General features: G+C 40.7%; 1 protein-coding gene across 1 annotated transcript in view; it reads left to right on the top strand.

The window, feature by feature from the left end:
- Positions 1-21,225, top strand: part of GABRR1 (gamma-aminobutyric acid type A receptor subunit rho1) — a 70,497-nt gene that overhangs the window by 16,719 nt on the left and 32,553 nt on the right. Inside the window, exons 2-3 of the mRNA XM_074948102.1 lie at positions 10,290-10,343; positions 16,750-16,856. Coding sequence (XP_074804203.1) covers positions 10,290-10,343; positions 16,750-16,856 — 161 coding nt within the window. The remainder of the gene's footprint in view (positions 1-10,289; positions 10,344-16,749; positions 16,857-21,225) is intronic.

Below are 21,225 nucleotides of genomic sequence, written 5' to 3'. Positions count from 1 at the left end.
AGTCTGCAGCTTTGGGGCACGCGGTTCAGACCCTGGATCTGTGTTGGAGCAGATTGGCATGTCTGGCTCCACAAGACAGGGTGTTGGAGTCCCAGGCTGGCAGGGAAAGCAGGGGCAGAAGTAGTCTTGGCACATCAGTTGGCAGCCCCAAGGGGGTTTCTGTGATCCAACCCATCACACATCCAACAGCAGGGAACACAAATGGAATGTTTTAATGCCAAATGAATTTTGAAATTTCAGTGAAGTTTTGAATTTTTTTAAAAATGGGAAATCTTGAAAAAAGTCTCAAAAAAAAAAAAAAAGAATAAAGTGCTATATGTTATGAAGGTTATACTTACCGTACATATTTAGCTTTGGTTACATTTTGAAGAAACACTCATTTTCAAGTACATTAGCAATAAGCTACAGATATGTGCAATACGAATGTGTGAAGAGAGTGCAAACAACAGAATGCAAAAAAGCTATTTTACATTTTTAAACTACTCATTCCAAGGTGCATATACATCATTTATACATGTTTTGTACTTGAAGCCAGAGACAACTTAAGCAGAAGAAGAGTTTGAATCACTATTGTGATATTCACAAAAAGAAGGAGTACTTGTGGCACCTTAGAGACTAACAAATTTATTTGAGCATAAGCTTTTGTGAGCTACAGCTCACTTTATCATGAAAGGTTTTGGTCAAATAAATTTGTTAGTCTCTAAGGTGCCACAAGTCCTCCTTTTCTTTTTGCGGATACAGACTAACACGGCTGCTACTCTGAAACGTGTTATGTTGTGGTCAGATCTGATGTTGCATCATGACATTGTGCTGAAGTGTCATTATACCTTAGTATAGTGTTACAATGCTACAACAAGTACTTTTTACAAGTAGTTTTAGAAATCTTTAGGTAAAGAGGAGTGTCTAAAGGAGTATAAAAGTCAGGGAGGAAGATCGTGTAATTCACCCACTATGAATAAAAGTGTCCATTTTACTATTAGATCTGTAAATGAGTACTAATATGTGCAAAACGCTTGTCACTTGCTCCTCCAGTAATTGCCTTATCCAAGCTTTAAAAGTCCTTGATTATATCATTTGGTATTGATCAGTTTTGCTTTCATCTTACATAGTTTAATCGTGCGACAACCCTATTAACAATCTAGTCGTGCGATTAAACTATAATAGAATACCATTTAATTTGAATATTTTTGGATGTTTTCTACATTTTCAAATATTTCAATTACAACACAGTATACAAAGTACAGTGCTAACTTTTTATTTTTGATTACAAGTATTTTCTCTGTATAAAAACAAAAGAAATAGGATTTCAATTCATCTAATACAAGTACTGTAGTGCAACCTCCATCATGAAAGTTGAACTTACAAATGTAGAATTATGTATAAAAACTGCATTAAAAATAAGTAAAATTTTAGACCCTGCAAGTCCACTCAGTCCTACTTCTTGTTCTGCCAATCGCTCAGACAAACAAGTTTGTTTACATTTGCAGGAGATAATGCTGCCCGCTTCTTGTTTACAATGTCACTGGAAAGTGAGAAAAGACATTCACATGGCACTGTTGTAGCCGGCGTTGCAAGATATTCACATGCCAGATTCACATGTCCCTTGATGCTTCAACCACCATTCCAGAGGACATGCTTCCATACGGATGACAGATTCTGCTCAACAACAATCCATAGTAGTGCAGACCGATGCATGTTCATTTTCATTATCTGAGTCAGATGCCACCAGCAGGTGGTTGATTTTCTTTTTTGGTGGTTTGGGTTCTGTAGTTTCCACAGCAGAGTGTTGCTCTTAAGATTTCTGAGAGCATGCTCCACACCTCAGCCCTCCCTCCTTTTGGAAGACACTTCAGATTCTTAAACCTTGGGTCGAGTTCTGTAGCTACTTTTAGAAATCTCATATTGGTACCTTCTTTGCATTTTGTCAAATCTGCAGTGAAAGTGTTCTTAAAACGAACAACATGTGCTGGGTCATCATCTGAGACTGCTACAACGTGAAATATATGGCAGAATACAGGTAAAACAGAGCAGGGGACATAAAATTCTCCCCAAGAAGTTCAGTCACAAATATAATGAATGCACTTTTTTTCCTTTTTTTTTAAAAAAAAAGGGAAAGTCATCAGCATGGGAAGCATATCCTCTGGAATGGTGGCTGAAGCATGAAGGGGCATACGCACATTTAACATAAATGACACTTAAATACCTTGCAATGCCAGCTACAAAAGCGCCATGCGAATGCCTGTTCTCACTTTCTGGTGACACTGTAAATGAGAAGAGGGCAGCATTATCTCGCAAAAATGTAAACAAACTTGTTTGTCTTAGCAATTGGCTGAACAAGAAGTAGGACTGAGTGGACTTGTAGGCTCTGAAGTTTTACACGCTTATTTGAGTGCAATTATGTAACAAAAAAACCCCCAAAAACCCTACATTTCAAATTGCACTTTCACGACAAAGATTGCACTACAGTACTTGTATAAGGTGAATTGAAAAATACTATTTATCATTTTACAGTGCAAATATTTGTAATAAAAAATAATGTATACTGATTTCAATTACAACACAGAATACAATATATATGAAAATGTAGAAACACATCCAAAATATTAAATTTCAATTGGTATTCTATTATTTAACAGTATGATTAAAACTGCAATTAATTTTATCACAATTAATTTTGAGTTAATCACATGAGAATCGAACCTTTCTTGCCCAACACCCTGACCGTTGGACCACCCTTGCTATTAGGAGCCAAGATTTGGGTTAAGGTGCATCATCATTCATACCAAATAACTAGAAACTAAGGTGCAAGACTTCAAACCTGTGCCCAGCACAAGTAGCCGGGGAGATTAGCAGGCATATCCTTGACATAATCTCTCCAGGAAGTGGGAAGGCAAGTGTAAGAGGCCCCAAACAATAGGATACTCCGCTCTTCCTCAGCACTGGCATCTGAGTGCTGACACACAAGATAGCACTGCTGGACTGAGCTCCACACTGCACAGAGGTGCTCACTCGCTTCACAACAGTAATCCTGTCTCCTTTGCACATTGGTTCAGCTTCCTAGAGACCCTCCATGGCCACAGAAATGGGGAACAGGGTTTGTCCCATAAAGAATTATTAGAGAGGCTTTCCCATTCAAAAACAGACAATCAGAGGTGGGGCACGATGAGGGGTGCTGGGGCTGTATTAGAGAGCTGAGGCTTTGTGAGGGATGGCAGGGCTGTAGGTTGCATGCACCGTTTGGACTATGCTGAGGAATTCTGGACTATGGTTGTGAGACTCATTTATGTGCATGGAACTTTTGTAATAAATGAACCCCACAAGGGTTGTATTTATACTTGGAAGATGCTTTGGACTATTTTTGGGAGCTCAGAGAGAGGGAAACTGAGGCAGCTGCACAAGTTGTACCATGACCTGCCAAAGGAGGGCATTCTGGCCACTTTACAGGCACTTTATAGACAAGTATAGTCTGGTCTCTATCAAGAGGTACTTACACTGTAAGTATATTTAATTATTTCCTGACGTCTGGGTAACTAGAACAGAATAATAATGAGAACGGTCATCCCAAACACAAACCTGCAAGCCAGAAGATTGCAATTTCTAATCCTGACCCGGATTCCTCCTGTGGTTTTAGGCAAATTAATCTCTGCTTCAGTCTCCTAATCTGTGAAATGGGATAACAATCCTAACTTCCCTGCCTCTCCCTGTTATCCCTCTAATGAGAGAATTAACAAACAATGAATAGTAACAAAGAACTCTAAAGGTGAAAAATGTTATGTGCGGTCTTCTGTATTATGTGAAAGTGTCATAAGTGGTGGTGTGAACAGTGACACTGGGGGAGAGGACAGGCTGAGAGATGGGGCAGTGCACTCCTCTCCTCTGACAGTGCAGGCTATCTGCCAGGGAGACTCATTAAAGCAGGGTCCAAATTGGGAGACGAGGAGCCGACATAGTTGCCTTCGTAGCTGCTGGAGTGGGGGAGGAACCTATAAAGCAAGGCCCTCGTGGGGAAGAGAAATATACTGCAAAAGTCAGGGTTCAGTGAATATTGAGAGGCAGAGTGGATAGGCCATCACAAGTCAGATGTTTGGAGTAAAATCTCATGTCTACCACTGTTTAAAAGACCTTGGGTAAGTCACTGACCCCTCTGTGCCCTAGTTTTCCCATGTAAAATAGGGATGAGATTTACCCACTTTAGAAAGTGATATATACAGGTAGTGTGGTAGAACACTATGAATTACCAACTTAAAAGAATGAGTCTTTTCTTATGTTCACCGCTTGTGCTCCAGGAATATTTGTGCTAGTCCTAGCAGGAAAAGAACTCTGAAGTTGCATTTAGCAATACTGATGAAGACAATTTTAAATCCACACATACAATTATTAATGGCAGAAATGTTCACAAAAGTATCCCATCAGGAAACAGGAAAAATCTCATGTGACATAACTGCCCCACCAAAAATAGCTCAGTGAATGCTGGTTGCCAGTACTAGAGAACTGTCTGATCAGTCCAGAGCTTTTAAAAGTCACTTTGTAACAAGCAGAGGCTAAATCTGTCAAATTGTTTGTTGCACGTTTCATTGTCTAGTTCCATCTCACTAAACTAGCTTGTTCAGATCATCAGTGAGAGATTGAGTGAGGATAGGAATTAACACTCTACCCCAATGCACTAATAGTTTGGGATTTTTCACTTTACACTACAGTATTTCCTTTGGGCCAAATCCTGTAATCCAAGTTACTGGACACTTAATCATCTACACGAACATAGTGGATATGCTGGAAGTTGGAACACCTGAGTCTTATTCTTGGCTGTGCCACTGACTTATTGCATGATGCTTCAAATAATTTAACTTCTCTGTAAGATGGAGGAAATAAGGGAGGACAACCCAGTAAGCATTTACCTTTGAAAAGTACTTAGTGTCTTTCCTCCACAGATTTCAAAGTGGGAAAATGTTATGAACCAGGTGTTGGTGGCCTAACAGTAGGGATTGTGGAAGCAAAGGTTCTCACTGCCCACCATTGAGTAAATAGATGAATTAAGTGCTCAACAGAAAAGTTGATTGGTGCAATAACAGCAGCTTCAAAAGAGAGGTCTGGGTCTCACTCCTACAGCTGCCAAACAAAACTACGTGGCCCAGAAGCGTGTGGAGCTAACGATTTCACAAGTTTCAAGCTTTGGAGCAGAGGGTGGGCAGTCAACAGGGATAACCTGCATTCTGCTGTACCTGTGGGTCCCTGGAGAGAAATACTAGCACGGGAGTGGCTTCTTGGGATAGGGTAGAAGGTGCCCGGTCCAAGAATTTGGAAAGAATTGTGTGTGGACAGTTTTGATCCTACTGCTGTTCAGGGAAACAGAATGTGTATATTGTACATAAACATTATACTAAGGACATACCCAGATTTAATGCTGTCAATTTCTCGTCCAAATGGAAGCCCAGTCTGCAAGGCTCTGAATGTGGGCTACCACTTGGCCAATACTACTACTATTACAATGGGAGTTTTGACAGTAATTCTCAAGGAAGAACTGGAGGGTTTGAATGTCTACTTATAGAATACGTTCAGTAGACAAATGCCATAGTAGAGTTGGCTGAAGATTTTCATTGGAATTAAGTTTCTTGGATTTTTAAAATCTTTGAAATTAAGATTTGGGGGGGGGGGGGGAAGGAAAGGTTGATTAAAAAAAAAAACCCCACCCACTTTTCATTTTGAAGCTGTGGGGAAATGCCTACATTCTTTCTGTTCCACTTCCCCTCCCCCCGAAAAAGGGGAAAAATAGTTACTCGTTATGTGTTATTTAATTTTTAAATTAAGCTTATGCTGTGTTAACACTCAGTGACAAAGATGATTTAAAAAGTGAAAGATTCTCTGAAATTAACATTTTCAACATTTAATATTAAAATGTTGAGTGTAAGTAACTCTTACTTTGAGAGAAAGTGATACAAAAAATAAAACTGACTTTTGCAGTTGGAAAAGTTTAAACAGTGAGGGGGTTGTTTTCCATCTAACAAAAGTTGGAAAAAAGTAGATGTTTCCACTTTTTTTTTTTAAAAAAACAAACACACACTTCACCACAAGAACTCATTTCTGAGAGGAAATTCTTGAATGGAGATTTTTCCCCAACAATTCTCTCAGAAGAGTTCTCATTTCCCCACACAGTTCTAATCAGATATATAGTGCCATAAGAAACTTAAACCAGCCCAAACTTGCCGTTTGCTATTTTCTAATGCTGTTTTGCAGATAGGGTGTGTGTAAAGACAGTATGTAACAAAATCTGTTTTGATAATGTATTGCCTTGATTAGCATGTTAAGTACACCTACATAAATGGTACCTGCACTGGCAGAAACAAAAGGGGGATTACCAAATGAAGCTGCTAAAGTGATAAATCCAGGCTTAATGAACAAAACGATGCATGTGCTTAAAGGCCTTGTTGCTTGTTTTGTCCCATCTTTTGAGGGTTTAAGGGAAAACAAAGCAAATTAATATAGTCTTAGGCCATATCCCCTTCCTGACATACAAGATGTCAGATTAGATGATCTGATGGTCCCTTCTGACCTTAAATGCTATGACTCTTAAAAAAGCTTTAAACATAAAAAACACCTAACCAATATCTCCAGAGTTCTGATGCCCAGTTCTTAGAAACCCCAAGGGCTCCCAGAGGAGCTTAATTCTTTTTAAGGAGAAGGAACATAACTAGGCACATCTTCACCTGATGAAAATTTGGTCTGACTTAATCCCAAAATCTTCTTGGTCACCATCTGTCTCAGTCAGGTTTTCGCCAGAAGCACCACTGAGATGCGGTGTGGTAACTTTAAGGCCCTGTAGGGAATACCAGAGGACCTGCACACACCATGAAGTCTGTTTAGAAGAGCATATATCTTAAGTACCAATGAGTTACAGAGCACTTTCTGTCCACGTTGAGTTCAAGAAACTCCTCAGGATCTTGGCAAATGGACCAAAAGAAAACAGCGTGTGTCTAAACAGCCACCCAGGCTTGCCAGCTGCATTCACTCATGTTCAGAGGATGTTAAAGTATAGATTTGGGCTGGTGGAGAACTGAAGGATCCTGGAAGTGGTAAAGGAGCCTGGAGGCCCGAATTCAGAGATGAGTCTAAGGGCTTGTCTACACACAAACTGCATCAGTTTAACTCACGGCTGGTATATACACAGAGCTGTACCTGTAAATTACAGGTTCAAAAAAAAAACCCAATATAAGATTGTTCACACAGAAATACTAAATTATTTTAACATTGCATCACTAGTTAAACCAGTGCAACTTCTAGGTTTACTCCAAGCCCAAATTACTGTACTTCATAATTTACTCCATCCTAGCAATGTCCATTTATTGAGCAACCCTCATGGCCGGGGGTTGTCACATTACTCTTATTGGCCCCTTAAGCACTCCAGACAGTCTCTGTTGTGGCTTACAGCACCCCTCTCTGGGGCTGGTTCAACATCAAAGTTCACACAAACCTCAGAGTATTCAATCACAAAATGAGCCAAACAATCCAATGAGCCCACAGCATAAAGTCCAAAATCTTGTTCAAAGTAGCTCAAAAACCCCCTCATTCAAACTTAGCTGTGATTTTTCAGCCACACCCAGAGCCTTGTCCCTGTCACTCTGCTCCACACAATGTTGCTAATCCCCAGCCATACTTCCCTACTGTCTCTCAACTGCCTGCTATCTTTAATTTAAGAGCACCTGATTTCCCTCAGGTGAGGCTCATCTTGTAATCAAGACTAGCTTAGCCCCAGGCTCACCAGCTCATGGGCTACCATCCTGTTACCTAACCCCATAAGTGTGTACTGAACATGTCCAGCTGGAAATCCTGTTGACTCACACCAGCCTAACAAGGTGTAACTTACACCATTTTACATATCAATTCTTATGTTGGCCCACTGAGTGTAATGGAGTCTAACAAAGTAATTCACACACTGGTCTGTAAGACAAGAGTGTTTCAGGCAAATCACCTAATACCAGGGTTACATTAGGCCATCTGAGTCTTTAGTTTACTCCCTTTTGTGACTTCTGGCACCTCAACATGTAAATTACAGCCTATGTCTCCCTTAGCCTCAGACTCCCATAACACATTCACCAACATATAACTTACAGCACTTGATATATCACTTATGAACTTGGCCCAGAAACTATCAGGCCTCTAAAGGGAAGTGAGGAAATTCTTCAGAAACCTGGAAATAGAAAAAGGTAGTGTTGTAGCCTGGTATGGCTGCCAGGAATTCAGTGAGCCTCTCCTGATCAAAAATAAGTAGGTACAAGAGACAAAGGCTTTGGATTTGGGATTGCCAGCTTGTGAAGACATGGGGAGCTAAAGGACGGTGGAGGAGGAGACAACGGCATAAATGTAGGTAGAGTTGGTGAAAGGGAGAAGAGTTTATGCTTGCTATGGAAGAACCACAGCAACCAATTATAGAATATCAGGGTTGGAAGGGACCTCAGCAGGTCGCCTAGTCCAACCCCCTGCTCAAAGCAGGGCCAAACCCCAGATCCCTAAATGGCCCTCTCAAGGATTGAACTCACAACCCTGGGTTTAAGCAGGCCAATGCTCAAACCACTGAGCTATCCCTCCCCCCACTGAAACCAATGCAGAGATTCAAGGAGACAGGAGCAGCAAGAAAAGATTTTTTTTTTTAAATGTCAGGCTTTGGGAGTAGGATGGTATTTCCATTATCATCCACTAATGTGATATGTATTCATCTTGGGACAAGTCCTGAAAACTTTTCCTCGGACAGGAAATCTGGGTCTGAGCCTGTTAAATGTGGGACAGAGACCCAAAATGAGGGATACAAAAAGCATATTCATGCAGGTAATGTAATACTGTGGGATTAATTCCTTTGGTGTAAGTATCTTTCTGTAACCTTGGTTCTTTATTTCTAACGTAAATAATTTTCAACAATAACAGTAAGGAGAGGAGGAAATTTATGTGGAATCTGGGGACTAAAATGAGTGGTGGCCCTCAAAATGAGGTATACTTGAATAATCTGAGTTCCACAGACATCAGTGGGAATGTTTCATGTGTAGTTACAAGATCAGACCCTTAAGTAACAACCAGAAAGCAGGTGTTTATATGCTATAAAGGTTCGGCTCTATAGGGATTGGGGTTTCTTCTAAACGCAAATATCATTGTCATACATACCTGCTGTATCACCTCTGTATCTTACAGAGTATCTCAAGACACTGAGCAAATGTAGCAAAGCACAACAAAAATGGGACATTTTAGATATAAAAATGTTGTCTTTGTAAGGAGCATGCCACTATGAGCTGAGAGGATGTGTAACTAAAATTGACTGCTAGATAGCTTTGCAGAGTTCCTGAACTAGGTGCAAATGAAATGCAATTCTCATTTGTCAGGAGTGGCTGAACAAGTTTACCTTAGTAGGTTGCAGTATTTTTATAATTCACTTCAGGCTGCCTGCATTCTTCCAAGACTAATTTTTTATCTGAATAAAACTGAATGTCTGCTCGATGTCCTGCCACCCTCTTTTGAATATCTAATACTGAATGCTTTGGCAATTGCACAGAAATCGCTTATTTCTCTTCCATTAAGTGTTCTACTGTACAGGATGATAAAATCCAGCCCAGTACGTTGGCATCCAAAGGTGCAGCAAGAGAGAAAGCTGGGTAGAGGACAAAGACCCATTACACCAAATTAAGACTAACTCTACCATCCTCTCCCAAGAAAAATTCAGGGTTTTAAATAAGTTACTCTGAAATCATATAACCTCTGAGTACTGCATTATTCATAGACAATCACTGGCCAGGGTCAATAACCTCCATATAGCCAAAGGCTGACCGTGCTTCTATTTCTAGCAGAAAGGATCATACTGCCCTCTAGTAAACTTAGGTCCAGAAATTATTATAGATTTCTTCTTGCAGAGCCAATGAAGCCAAGTTAATTATTGCAAAGGACAGTCTTGGACCCTGTGTAAAGAATGTGATCCATCCTGTCTCAACCCTCTGTCAAGCAACCTAGACAGCAATATTGACAGTAGTTTAGGAGTACTCTGCAGGTCCTCATCTCCTATGGCTATGCTGGTACGCAAGAGGAGACCAGAAGGATGGATAAAATAAAAGCAGGTGGAAACATTTACATGCATTGTAAAGTTGGGCAAAGCAAGGACCCATAGGTGCTGTACTTCCCACCCATCCCTTGCCACCACCGCCTCCAACTCCATCTTTTTTCCTGGTATTACCCAAAGGTTAGATTTAAAACGTGACAACCTTTTCGTGATATTCTGAATGTTTAAATTCTTCCTTGTCTCTGTCCTTTTCTTACAGTCCACCGCAAAGACAGAGACGGGAAACACGTGGAGAAACACACAAGCAAGGCAGGTATGCTACTAAAAACATATTGTCCCGGTAGCCATTAGATCTTGCTAGCTTTTTATATTATTGGCTGTCAGCAGCAAAACCACAATGCCTTCCTCCCCATCTGAAAGGGTCAGATTCAAGAAACAAATCCCTGCTAGCAAATGAACATGGGAACTCCAACGGTAAATTATGGTTTGATGCTCAGAGTGGTGAGGTGTTAGTCGGTTCTCTCTGCTTCTATGGCAGGTAACCTGCTGGTCAGGAGGTGGTAGTATCCTCCTTTGTGCCTAATCCACTAAAGATGAGTCTGAGTCTGTTACAGCCTCCATCTACAGAGCCTGGCTCTCTAGCTTAAGCTGGAGAGACCTGTGCTTTCTGCTCTGGAGGTCTCCTGTTCAATCCTGGACATGTGGCTGCTTATGCGCCATCTTGGCAAGCACACTAGGGATTGAACTAGGGACCTCCAGAGCCGAAAACATTAATCCCTACAGCTTAAGCTAAAGAGCCAGGTTCTGTAGTGGGAGGATGTAGTAGGCTCACATCCTCTGTAGCCCAGGTACAGAAAGATGCATAACAAACACCATCAATGTGTTACAAACACATCTGTCCATCTCTCTCTTAACGGAGAAGCTGGGGAAATTCCACACCCTCTACTCACCCTAGCAGCTGGGGGTTCCCATCCCTTCTAGTAACAGGATAGTATCTACAGAAGACAACTTCTGATAGTAGAGGGATCTTTAGTCCAGCACTCAAAGGCATAAAAGAGGTCCTATGGCTGGAAGCTGAAGCTAGACAAATTAAAATCTGCTTAGTATTTCCATTTGGAACAGTGAGGGTAGCGAACTTATCTAGGCCTGCAGTGGATTCTCCCCCACAGAACATCTTTAAATCAATAGTGATGTATTTCTAAAATATGTAGTTGAACTGGAGCACCTGTTATTGGGCTTTATGCAGAAATTAGTCAGTAAAATCTATGGCCCGTGTTATGCAGGAGATGGATAATCATAAAGTCTGGCCTTAAAGTCTATGAATATAAAAGATGTCCAACCGTACCTTATGTCTATTCCCATGATAGCTAGGAATCCCACTCCTCTAGCCCCAGGTAGCAGACAAGATGCCAACACACTGATGCCTCATGCTGACTTTTCTATCCCTTATGGAAAGCTTCTCTCCTGGATCAGGGCCATTAGAAATATATGACTGAGATCAGTGACATGTACAGATTCAGTGGGTGGCACTAGCTTTTTATAATGGCTGCAGTGTAGCCCTAGCTAATCAGGAAAAGGGAGCACTGTCAAGAGAACTGGGGAGAAGCCGTACCTTGAACAGAACCACATGAATCCCAGCAGGGGACAGTGAGTTCGGGAAACAAATTGGCTTTCAAGGCATCTTTCAGAAATCTAGTCCTCCCCCCGCCAAAAAACCACCCCCCACACACACACACACGCACACACACCTCCACTAGCATTCTCCTCTGGGGTCTACAACTGTGCTCTCTGGTGCTGCAATATATGTGCCCAGAATATATGTGGCTGGAACATACAGTGTCTGTGTGTCAGTTATAATCTTCCACATCAGCCTAACCTATACAGAGGCCACAGCAGCAGTCTCTGTAACAGAAGTACTATGCAATGTCAGCCCTAGCCACGAATGCAGCAGTTGGCACACTTGCCATCAGGAAATGTCACTCATTTCCCTCTCTTCGGTTCTGTCCTACTGATCGCTAAGGCAATCTCCTTAGCATGGGTATTAAGCAGAGCCAGATTTAGATATCCACAAAACTGAAGAATGCTCAGTGGAGGCCAGTACATCAGAAAATGAGGAGGGAAAACTGAGTGTCAGTGGCTTACTCTGGATCAGTTCATTGCAACATAGCTAGAGGAGGCTGTTCCTCTATCAAATCAGAACAAGAGGGTTTCTACCTTGCTTACCCTGAGGAGTGTCTGCTGTAGATTTTGGGGACCATTTTCCTCTTCCAGTGCTCCAAAAGGGAAGAAGAAAGCAGCAAATCGTATTGGATTAGTCAAAATGTTTGTCAACATTTTTTCGATGGAAATTCTTTTTTGAATGAACCTAAAATTCTCACAAACTATTGCTTTGTTTGAACGTTTGATATTTTGATGAAAAAAATTGAAAACATTCTTTGTTTTGGTTTTGATGTTTCAGCTAGAAAATGTTTTTGTTTCTGTTTCAAAAACCAAAAGTTGGGGTTTGATTGCGGAGGGGGGGGGGAGGTTATCCTCATTTCTCTCACTATTTTATTTTCCCCTCACCCCAAAGGGGAAAATATTTTTTAAGAAGGGAAGAGGAACAAAAACTAAATCAACCCCCAAAATATTTTCGCAAAAAGAAAAGGAGTACTTGTGGCACCTTAGAGACTAACAAATTTATTTGAGCATAAGCTTTTGTGAGCTACAGCTCACTTCATCGGATGCATTCAGTTTTCAAAAACTACAATGAAAATTTTCCAATTTTGAACAGTTAAAGCAACAATCTTCATTTCACCTTTTTAGTGAAGAAATTCTAAAAAAAACCCCTAACATGTCAAATAAATAAAATAGTTTTTATTTGAACATGTTCATGGAAATTGATTTATATATCTTTGACCAGCTCCACACTTATTGGCCAAAATCTTCCAAAGTGACATCTGATTTTGGGTGCCTCATTTTTGGCTAAATAGCATTTTTGATGGGAAAACCTTTCTCAACCATTTTGACCAGCTTTAGTCAGCAGCACTGCAGGGCAACTCCAAACAGCTTCTTAGCCCTTTGTTTTTTCAGGTACCAGATCCTCAACTAGTATAAACTGACATAGCTGCATTGGAGTCAATGAACTGTGCCACCTGAGGATCTAAGCCTCAAACTCTTAATCATTTTCTTCTTCAAATGAAATCATACTTTTCACCCTTTCTGTGTCAAAAGACTGCGATAAGAATACGTTCCGGTTGGATATGGCATTGGGAATTAGCTCCCATGAGCTCCTACTCAACCTGAGTTCTGACCTAGTCTTTTCCTCCCGAGGCAGACAGTGATGCATTGTAAAAAATGTGAAGGGGTTAGGATGTGAGGCCATGATCTAGCTTTCAGGTCTGCAGACCGCCTTTGAAGTCTGGATTAGATCGTGTATGCAAGTGAGTTTAGTGGCTTCCATTCAGATACATAACCATACAAATCAGGCCAGTTACTAGTCATAATGTCCGTTTTTGGAACATCTTCCTTATGAAAAACACAGGAATAGCTTCAAACATTGCATTCTACTGTAGAGTTTCTCCAGGGCTGAATGTTTCTTGGAAGTCTATCATCCAGGCCCAAACCTACACAGTTTGAGATTATTATTGTAGTGTCCTGGAGATTATGGTTAGGGATCAAGGTCCTTCTGTGCTAAGAACTGTATTCACACAGTCAAACAGTCCCTGCCCCTAAGCGCTTACAATCTATGCATAAAATGAGGGACCAGGTGTATAAAACAAATGTGTAGGAGGACAAGGAAACATGAGATCCCAGCAGGAGATGGGATAGTTCAAAGTACAAAGTGCATCCATCATTAGCTTTCTAAAAAAGTTGTGGATCCTGTGCTTGACGATTTAGTGGTTGCCTAGATAAGTGATCACAACTTAACTACATTTGCTATGTGCAACATAGTGCTGACAAGTAATATGTAAAGCCACTTGGCACCCTAAAAGGCACAATTTCCCAAGGCTGAAACAATTATAAGCAAAATTGATGGGAGGAAAAATTTAAACGAAAAAGTGTGAGTGAAAATTGATAGTTAAGAGAACTTCTCCAGATGCCCACAGCCTACAATTCAACAATCATAAAAGAAGGCTTCCGCAGTTAAGACATCCTGATTAAGCAGAAATGAAATAACATATAATATATATCAGATCAACTTCAAATCATTTATTGATGAAATTACAACTTTGCTTGACAAAGGTAACTGTATTGACATAATAGACTCATAGAAGGCATTTTTACTTAGTTCCATGTGACTTTCTGATTTAAAAAATAGCACAATTCAAGAATCAATGTAGTCCATATTAAATAGATTAAAAATTGGTTAAATTGATAGATCTCAAAAGTTAATTGTAAATGGGGAATTGATATCCTGTGGGCGTGTTCCCAGTCCTGCTGGAATCTGTTCTCAGCCCTATGCTATTCAATATCTCTTATCACTGTTCTAAAACAAAACATAAAATCATAGTTCGAAAAGTCTGTAGATGACACAAATTGGCGTAGTGGTAGATGAATAGAGCTTAGTGACATTTTTTGATAAACTTTTTTTCAGGGAAAAATGCAGAGTTGGCAGCACCAAAACATTTTGCAAATTTGTGCTGATTTTTGTCAAATTGCTTTGGTTGGGGAAAAAAACTTCAAAAAATTCCAAAAAAATCAAAACATTGGGTTTTTTTCCTATTCCAAGCAACTTTGTTTCTAAATGTCCTTTAATTTCATTTAAAAAAATGCTTAAAACAGAAATGTGGTGTTCTGGGGTCAAAATATTTTCATTCAACCTGAAACAATTTTTTTTTCAATTGTCAACCAACAGAAAAACTGTTGTTGAGCCAGTTCTATAAATGATAGGTCAGTTCTACAGAATGTTCTGGATTGTATGGTAAGATGGATGCACTTGAACGTGTGTTTAATATAGTTAAATACAAGTCTATGCATCTATGAACAAAGAATGTAGATTATACAGGCTGGGCGACAGTAAGACAGAAAAGGACTTAGGGGTCATGGTGAATAACCAACTGAAGATGAGTTTGGGGCTAAGAGAACAAGTCCATGCAATCCTTCCATGTATAAGCAGAGGAATATTGAGTAGAAGTAAGGTGGTGGTATTACCAGTGTACATGTCATTAGAGAGACCATTACTGGAATTTTATGTTCTGTTCTGGTGTGAACAATTCAAAAAGGATGTTGACAAACTGAAAAGGGTTCAGAAAAGAGCTATAAGAATGATCTGAGGTCTGGAAAGCCTGCCTTACAGTGAGAGGCTAAAGAAGCTCAATCTATTTAGCTTAATAAAGAAGTTTGAGAAGTAACTTGATCATGGTCTATATGTACCTACATAGTAAGGTCTCTTTAATCTAGCAGAAAAGGGTATAACAAGAAGTTAAAACTAGACTAATTCAGACTAGAAATAAGGCACAAATTTTTATCCATGAGGATAAGGAACCATCGGAACAACCTAGGGATGTGGTGGATTCTCCATCGCATAAAACCCTTAAATCAGGACTGGTTATCTTTCTAAAAAGTATGTTCTAGCTCAACCAGAAGTTATAGACTTCATGAAGAAATCACTAGTGAAATTCTATGGCCTGTGTTACGCAGGAGGGCAGAGTAAATTATAATAAATGGTCCTTCTGGACTTCATGTTTATGATCTAGGAGAATTTAACATGATAATGCAAGCCCCCACATTCACTAGAGATGTTTTTCTTTCTCCAAGATACTTCTTTTATATTCATAAAGCATGCCGCAGTCAAGGATTCTTGGGTTTTTGTTTTGGTTGGTCTATTACTGACTTACCTTTTTAATTAATCATGAAAAGGGGTGTCTGAGTGCAAGCTGTTGACATCCAGTATATTTTTTTTATCAGAAACAGAAAACCTTCCTGAATCCTTCTTTTTCTTGGGGCCCTCAACAGCCTCACCCATAAAAGACAGCCCTTCTCAGTTATCACCACCTGCTCTATAGCCAGCTTTTACTCCCACATAAGAATAACTACACCAGAGAAATAAAAGGGATGCTGCACTTGAAATCTGTTTTCAGAGGTAAACTTGGCACACACCCAAAGCAAAGTATCCACAACAAGATATGCTGCAACTGTATATACGTCTGGTATGACCTCATACATTCCTATCTCTAGCTCTCCCTGTTCTCTTTAGAAATCTGGGGCAGGAGTTAATCATTTTATTCCAAGCTGCAAGTCAACTTGCCTCCTGGCTGGGTTCCCAGTCCATCTCCATTTTGTTCCTGGGCTGCAGCCAGTAGGCTTTTATTTGAGATATTGTTTCCCTAATTCCTATCCTCGTGTCCTATCATAAATCTACGTCAGAAATGCTGCCCCCCTTCCCCTATTTATTCTTTTATTCACTTCTAATGGCATCTAGTGTAAATTTTGAATTTTTGTGTCTAAAATATATTACAAACACAGGTAATCTTTATACAGAAACAAGAGTTTGAAATGAGTATTTTGCCATTCAGCCAGTATTAGAATGAGAACCATTCAAAATACCCTGTCTCAGCATGTAACATCCAAGAGTTCTTTTCAAATGACATGCTATCAAACATCAGATACGAATACAGGGATATAGTTTAATTGGTAGATGAACAAGACTGGTCACTATCTGAAGGATTAGAGTCAAATAATTGCATGTTTCTTAAACATGGTTAATTCTAATAATGTTGTATATCTTTTTCACATAGCCCAATACTAAAACGAAGCCCTGACATCACCAAATCACCGCTGATAAAGTCAGAACAACTTCTGAGAATAGATGACCATGATTTCAGCATGAGACCAGGTTTTGGAGGTATGAAAAACCATGCATCTGATTCTTATTTTTCGGAGTATCTTTTCTGTAAGAAATACTGCACAGAACAGTGTCTCACTGGTGAGTGGATTGACAAGAGAGAGTTTGGAAAGAACTGTTAGTTGGGAAAGACCATCCTTGTTTCTGTTCTGAATTTACAGCACTGCACATTCTCATGACTGAAGGGGCTTGCAACAACATGGCCCTCCTCCTAGGATCACCAAATAACTTTCAGCAAAGCCATGAGAATGTAGATAGAGGCATCATTTATGGATTTTAAATTCTCCTCGTATTGAGCTGAACCTTTGACTGGTAAAAATATATCCAGGTTCAGTTAATATTTATTTCTAGATTACTGTGAAATCCTTAGGTTATATCTCACTATGATAATGTTTGTGTGTAATCAACTAATGTACAATACTTGCTGACCTTGTCTCTTATTATAAACTAAGAGAATATTCAGACTGCTTTGTGTTAATGTTTTGCTCACAGTCTTGCAGTCGAATGTGACAGCAAACCAAGCTTTTAGAGCAAAGGTTTAAGGAGAATGTGCTTTCTTATGACCCGCTGGATTAAAGAATGTTGTAATTTATCTACCCTTCCTGGCTGACAGATGGTCATTCAAATCCAGGATACCATTATACATCCTGATGGGAGAAGCTTTTATTACCAAATGCTTAATATACACAATACCAGTATGTTCAGTTCATTTTAAAATGTCTGCAATTTCAGGACAGTCCATTAATATTGTCATTATTTATTATAATAAATATCTTGTACTGTAATTGCCGAAGGTATACACTGGCTGGTCAAAGTCTGGAAGAGGAAGTACAGCAGTAAATCTATAGAAGAGTCTGTGTATGCATTTAACACATCCTTATTAAACACCAGACATCTAAAAAACAGAAGTGTTTGGTACTAGCTGGCATGTCTGTTAGCGGTCTGAGATGAAAAGGCAAGTACTGACATACAGAAAAATCCACTCACTCGTAAAGGTAACCCATCCCTAAATTTGCTGCTACCCATACAATACCTATTCTGTGTATTAACCGAATGCTCTCCAGGGCAGTCAGCCTGGCAGCACTTAGCACAAAGAATATTAAAAAAACAAACAAAGAAAACCCCCTTCAAACATACAGAATAAGCACACCATCCCCTTGCATGCAGGCAGATGTGCACTGCACAGAGCCCCACTGAAGTCAGTGGAGCACCACCTGGGTGCAGGGAGTCCACTCACTTGGTGGCTGATTAGGCTGCACCCATGGCTGAAGCAGAAGCAGGAGATACTTAGCTTCACGGCGTGCCCTGTGGCATGGAGCCCTGGGCAACTGCCTGATTGCTACCCGTTAATGCCAGCCCTGGCTTTTATATGCAGAAAAACAGTTATTGTAGCACAGATGGGCCCTGGAGTTTTTATAGCATGTTGGGGGGGCCTCCGAAAGAAGACGGTTGAGAACCCTTGCCGTAGTAGACACCAAGCATATCCGTGGCTGCAGTCTTTACTTGTGTAAGATTTTCAGTTCACTGTGATCAGGAGGAACTGGAACTCTGCAGCAGGCTTTCACTCAGTTCTAGAAATTGCTCTGTGGGTGAACACTGCAGCCTTTAGAAGCAGGACACTGTTCTACACTGAACATGCTGGGTGTGCTGCCAGCCAGGTGTCTGTGCAAGGTTTCCAAGTGCCTGTCACAGCTCTTTTGTCCTCAGCAACTCTGATGTCCCTGCATGGTTTGAGAGATAGGAGGTAGTTTTTCTCTGAGTGAATGCCTAGCAATGGTGAAGAGCAAGCCTTTCAGACACACGGAGAGCAAAATTGGTTTACATTACACTTTTATAAAGTGCTCAAGTGATACATATATTGCACCCGTCTGCTTCCAGTACCAGAAGGCACCTGCTCGGAACTTGGCTCCTCAATCCCATTTCCTACTCCTACACAGCCAGAGCACAGAAACAATGCTGTTCTGAGACACTCAGCGAGCCATCACCAGGTTAACTGGTGTATTAGGATACACAACGTTGTCGCAGTGTATGGCCAATGTGATGGAGGAGGAGAGGGACAAGGAAACCTAGGATCAGGGATCCCAGAGCAATCTGCCAGAAGATCTGCTTGTGAGGAGAGGTTCCAGCATGCATGAGTTCTCCTCTTAGGACCATTTTACACAGCATTATAGCCAATAGGTTTGTAGGAAAGGAGCCTGGAGGAATAGATTACAGACCACAGGGCTGTAAGATTGCATGCTTCAGAGTCAGTTTAAATAGCTATGGTTAGCACAACCCACTGGCCATTCAGAAATGGGCAGCAGGTGCAAGAGTGTATTAACATAACTGTCCTGTGACTCCTTGCAATGTGTTATACACTCTCCTGTCACTATCCTGGGCTCTTTAGCTGTTCATCTCTTCTGCCATATTTGTATTACACAACTGAATAGCACTTGTACTCTGCTTCTCAGGGCTTTCAGTGGGAATGTTACACATGGTGACTCTAATCTTGTTCAGGTCAGACTATGAGGATAACATGCAACAGGTTGTATTGTTTTCTCAGAGCATAGCCCCCCTCTTCCCGCAGAGCTCTGAGAGCCATAGCCTTCAGAGAAGGCAGCTGGGACTCACCAGGATACCTCCTGCTGGCTGGCTACCCTCTGGATTGGTTGCTTGGCCTCCCCTTCCTGATTCGTCAGTGAGTGGCAGTTCGCTCATTCTACCCATTTGATTATTCAGACGGTTTGCAGAGTGGGGGCAGCAGAGAGGCCCAATCCTCCATTACGAATAGGATTGTTTTATAGACACCAGCTGTGGGATCCACAAAGGGACTTAAGGCGTTGCAATGCTGAGCATCATGACACCTAACTCTGGCGCCTAGAAAATCACAGGAACACCACTACGATTCACAATGAATGGGGAGAGGTGGGCACTAAGCATGCAATCCACAAAAGCTAGGGTGACCATATGTCCCATTTTGGCCGGGACAGTCCCTTCTTTAAGCCCTGTCCCGCCATCCCGACTTACTTTCCAAAAGGAGGCATTTGTCCTGTTTGATCTTGCTGACTTGATCAGTTGGCAAGAGCAAACAGGACAAATGCTCCCTTTTCTCAAAAAAAGTGGGGTGCAGTGCGGACGGGATCAGCAGAGATGCAGGCCCACACAGGGAGGAGGCAGGGCTGGGGGAGGGGAAGCAGCATTCCAGCATGCGAGGGCCCCCCCTGCAGGGTTCCAGCAATCGGAAAACTATTCCTTCCTCTAATCTGACCCCTTAATAACTAATAGGAGTGAGTCATTTCACCCTTCTGTACAACATTATATTTTAGGGATCCTAATTTTTCTTAGGACTTGTCTACACACAGTTTTTGTACCACTTCAGCTACAGCAGTTTAGAAACTACTATAATTAAATCACTGCAACCTTTACTATTGACACAGTTACATGAGTAGAAAGGTGCTTATATTGGTATAGTTTATTTAGGTAAATGTATGAAAAAAGTTATACCACTGTAAGCACCATTATACTGGTATAACTGCATCCACACTAGGGAGTTAGAATTATTTTAACTATGTGTTTTTGAACCAGTAGAGTTAAATCAGTAAAACAACTGTGTATGGACCAGCCCTTAGGTGCAAGTTTCAGTCACCTAGAGAGGTCTGGCTAGAGTGGCATTTAATTGCCATGTACATTTCTTCTGATGACTTTAATACCATTCAATTAAATTTAGAATTTAAGTTCCACCCATTCTCAAACTACCTGTGTGGGATACCGCTGTGATTGTGTGCAATGGTGTTCTCAGGGCTTCCTGAGGTATTGCAGTTATGTGGACTGGTATTACAACTGTTGTGACTAAAATGGCTTTGGGCCATCAGACATTTTGTATCATCATTTGGGCCTTAATTTCATAGCACTGTCCCAGTTTTGCCTCAGTTTGGCCAGCTCTGTTGTCCAGTGGAATAATGGTCCAAATATAGCCTTCTGCTGCCCTAAAATCCTTCAAAAGAGATGACAGAAATTGGCCCGGTAAAAGGTATTACCTGAGCCACCTTGTCTCACTCAGATCCTGGCACCCACATGGCTACTACAACACTGCAAACAAAGTCTGGTAATGCAGTTTGTTTTTCACTGTTTGAAAGAAGAGGTTTTTCCTTTGCAGGTCAGGGACAAGTTGTAAAGGGATAATTAGTTTTTCCTTCACAGATTAACGGTCTAATTTATTGTCTAGTTCATAATTCATACAGTATTAATTAAATCATGAAACAGCACTATCATCAACATAGCTCCGTATTAACCACTGGGTGAGATTACGAATAATTTTCTGTCCGTTACAATTTGATTATGAAGCCCAGACATAATGTAACAGGAAAGGTTCCACAGCATTTGTGTGGGA

Source organism: Natator depressus, chromosome 3, assembly GCF_965152275.1.
Source record: "Natator depressus isolate rNatDep1 chromosome 3, rNatDep2.hap1, whole genome shotgun sequence".
NCBI classification, from domain to species: Eukaryota; Metazoa; Chordata; order Testudines; family Cheloniidae; genus Natator; species Natator depressus.
This window is presented reverse-complemented; position numbering and strand designations above follow the sequence as displayed.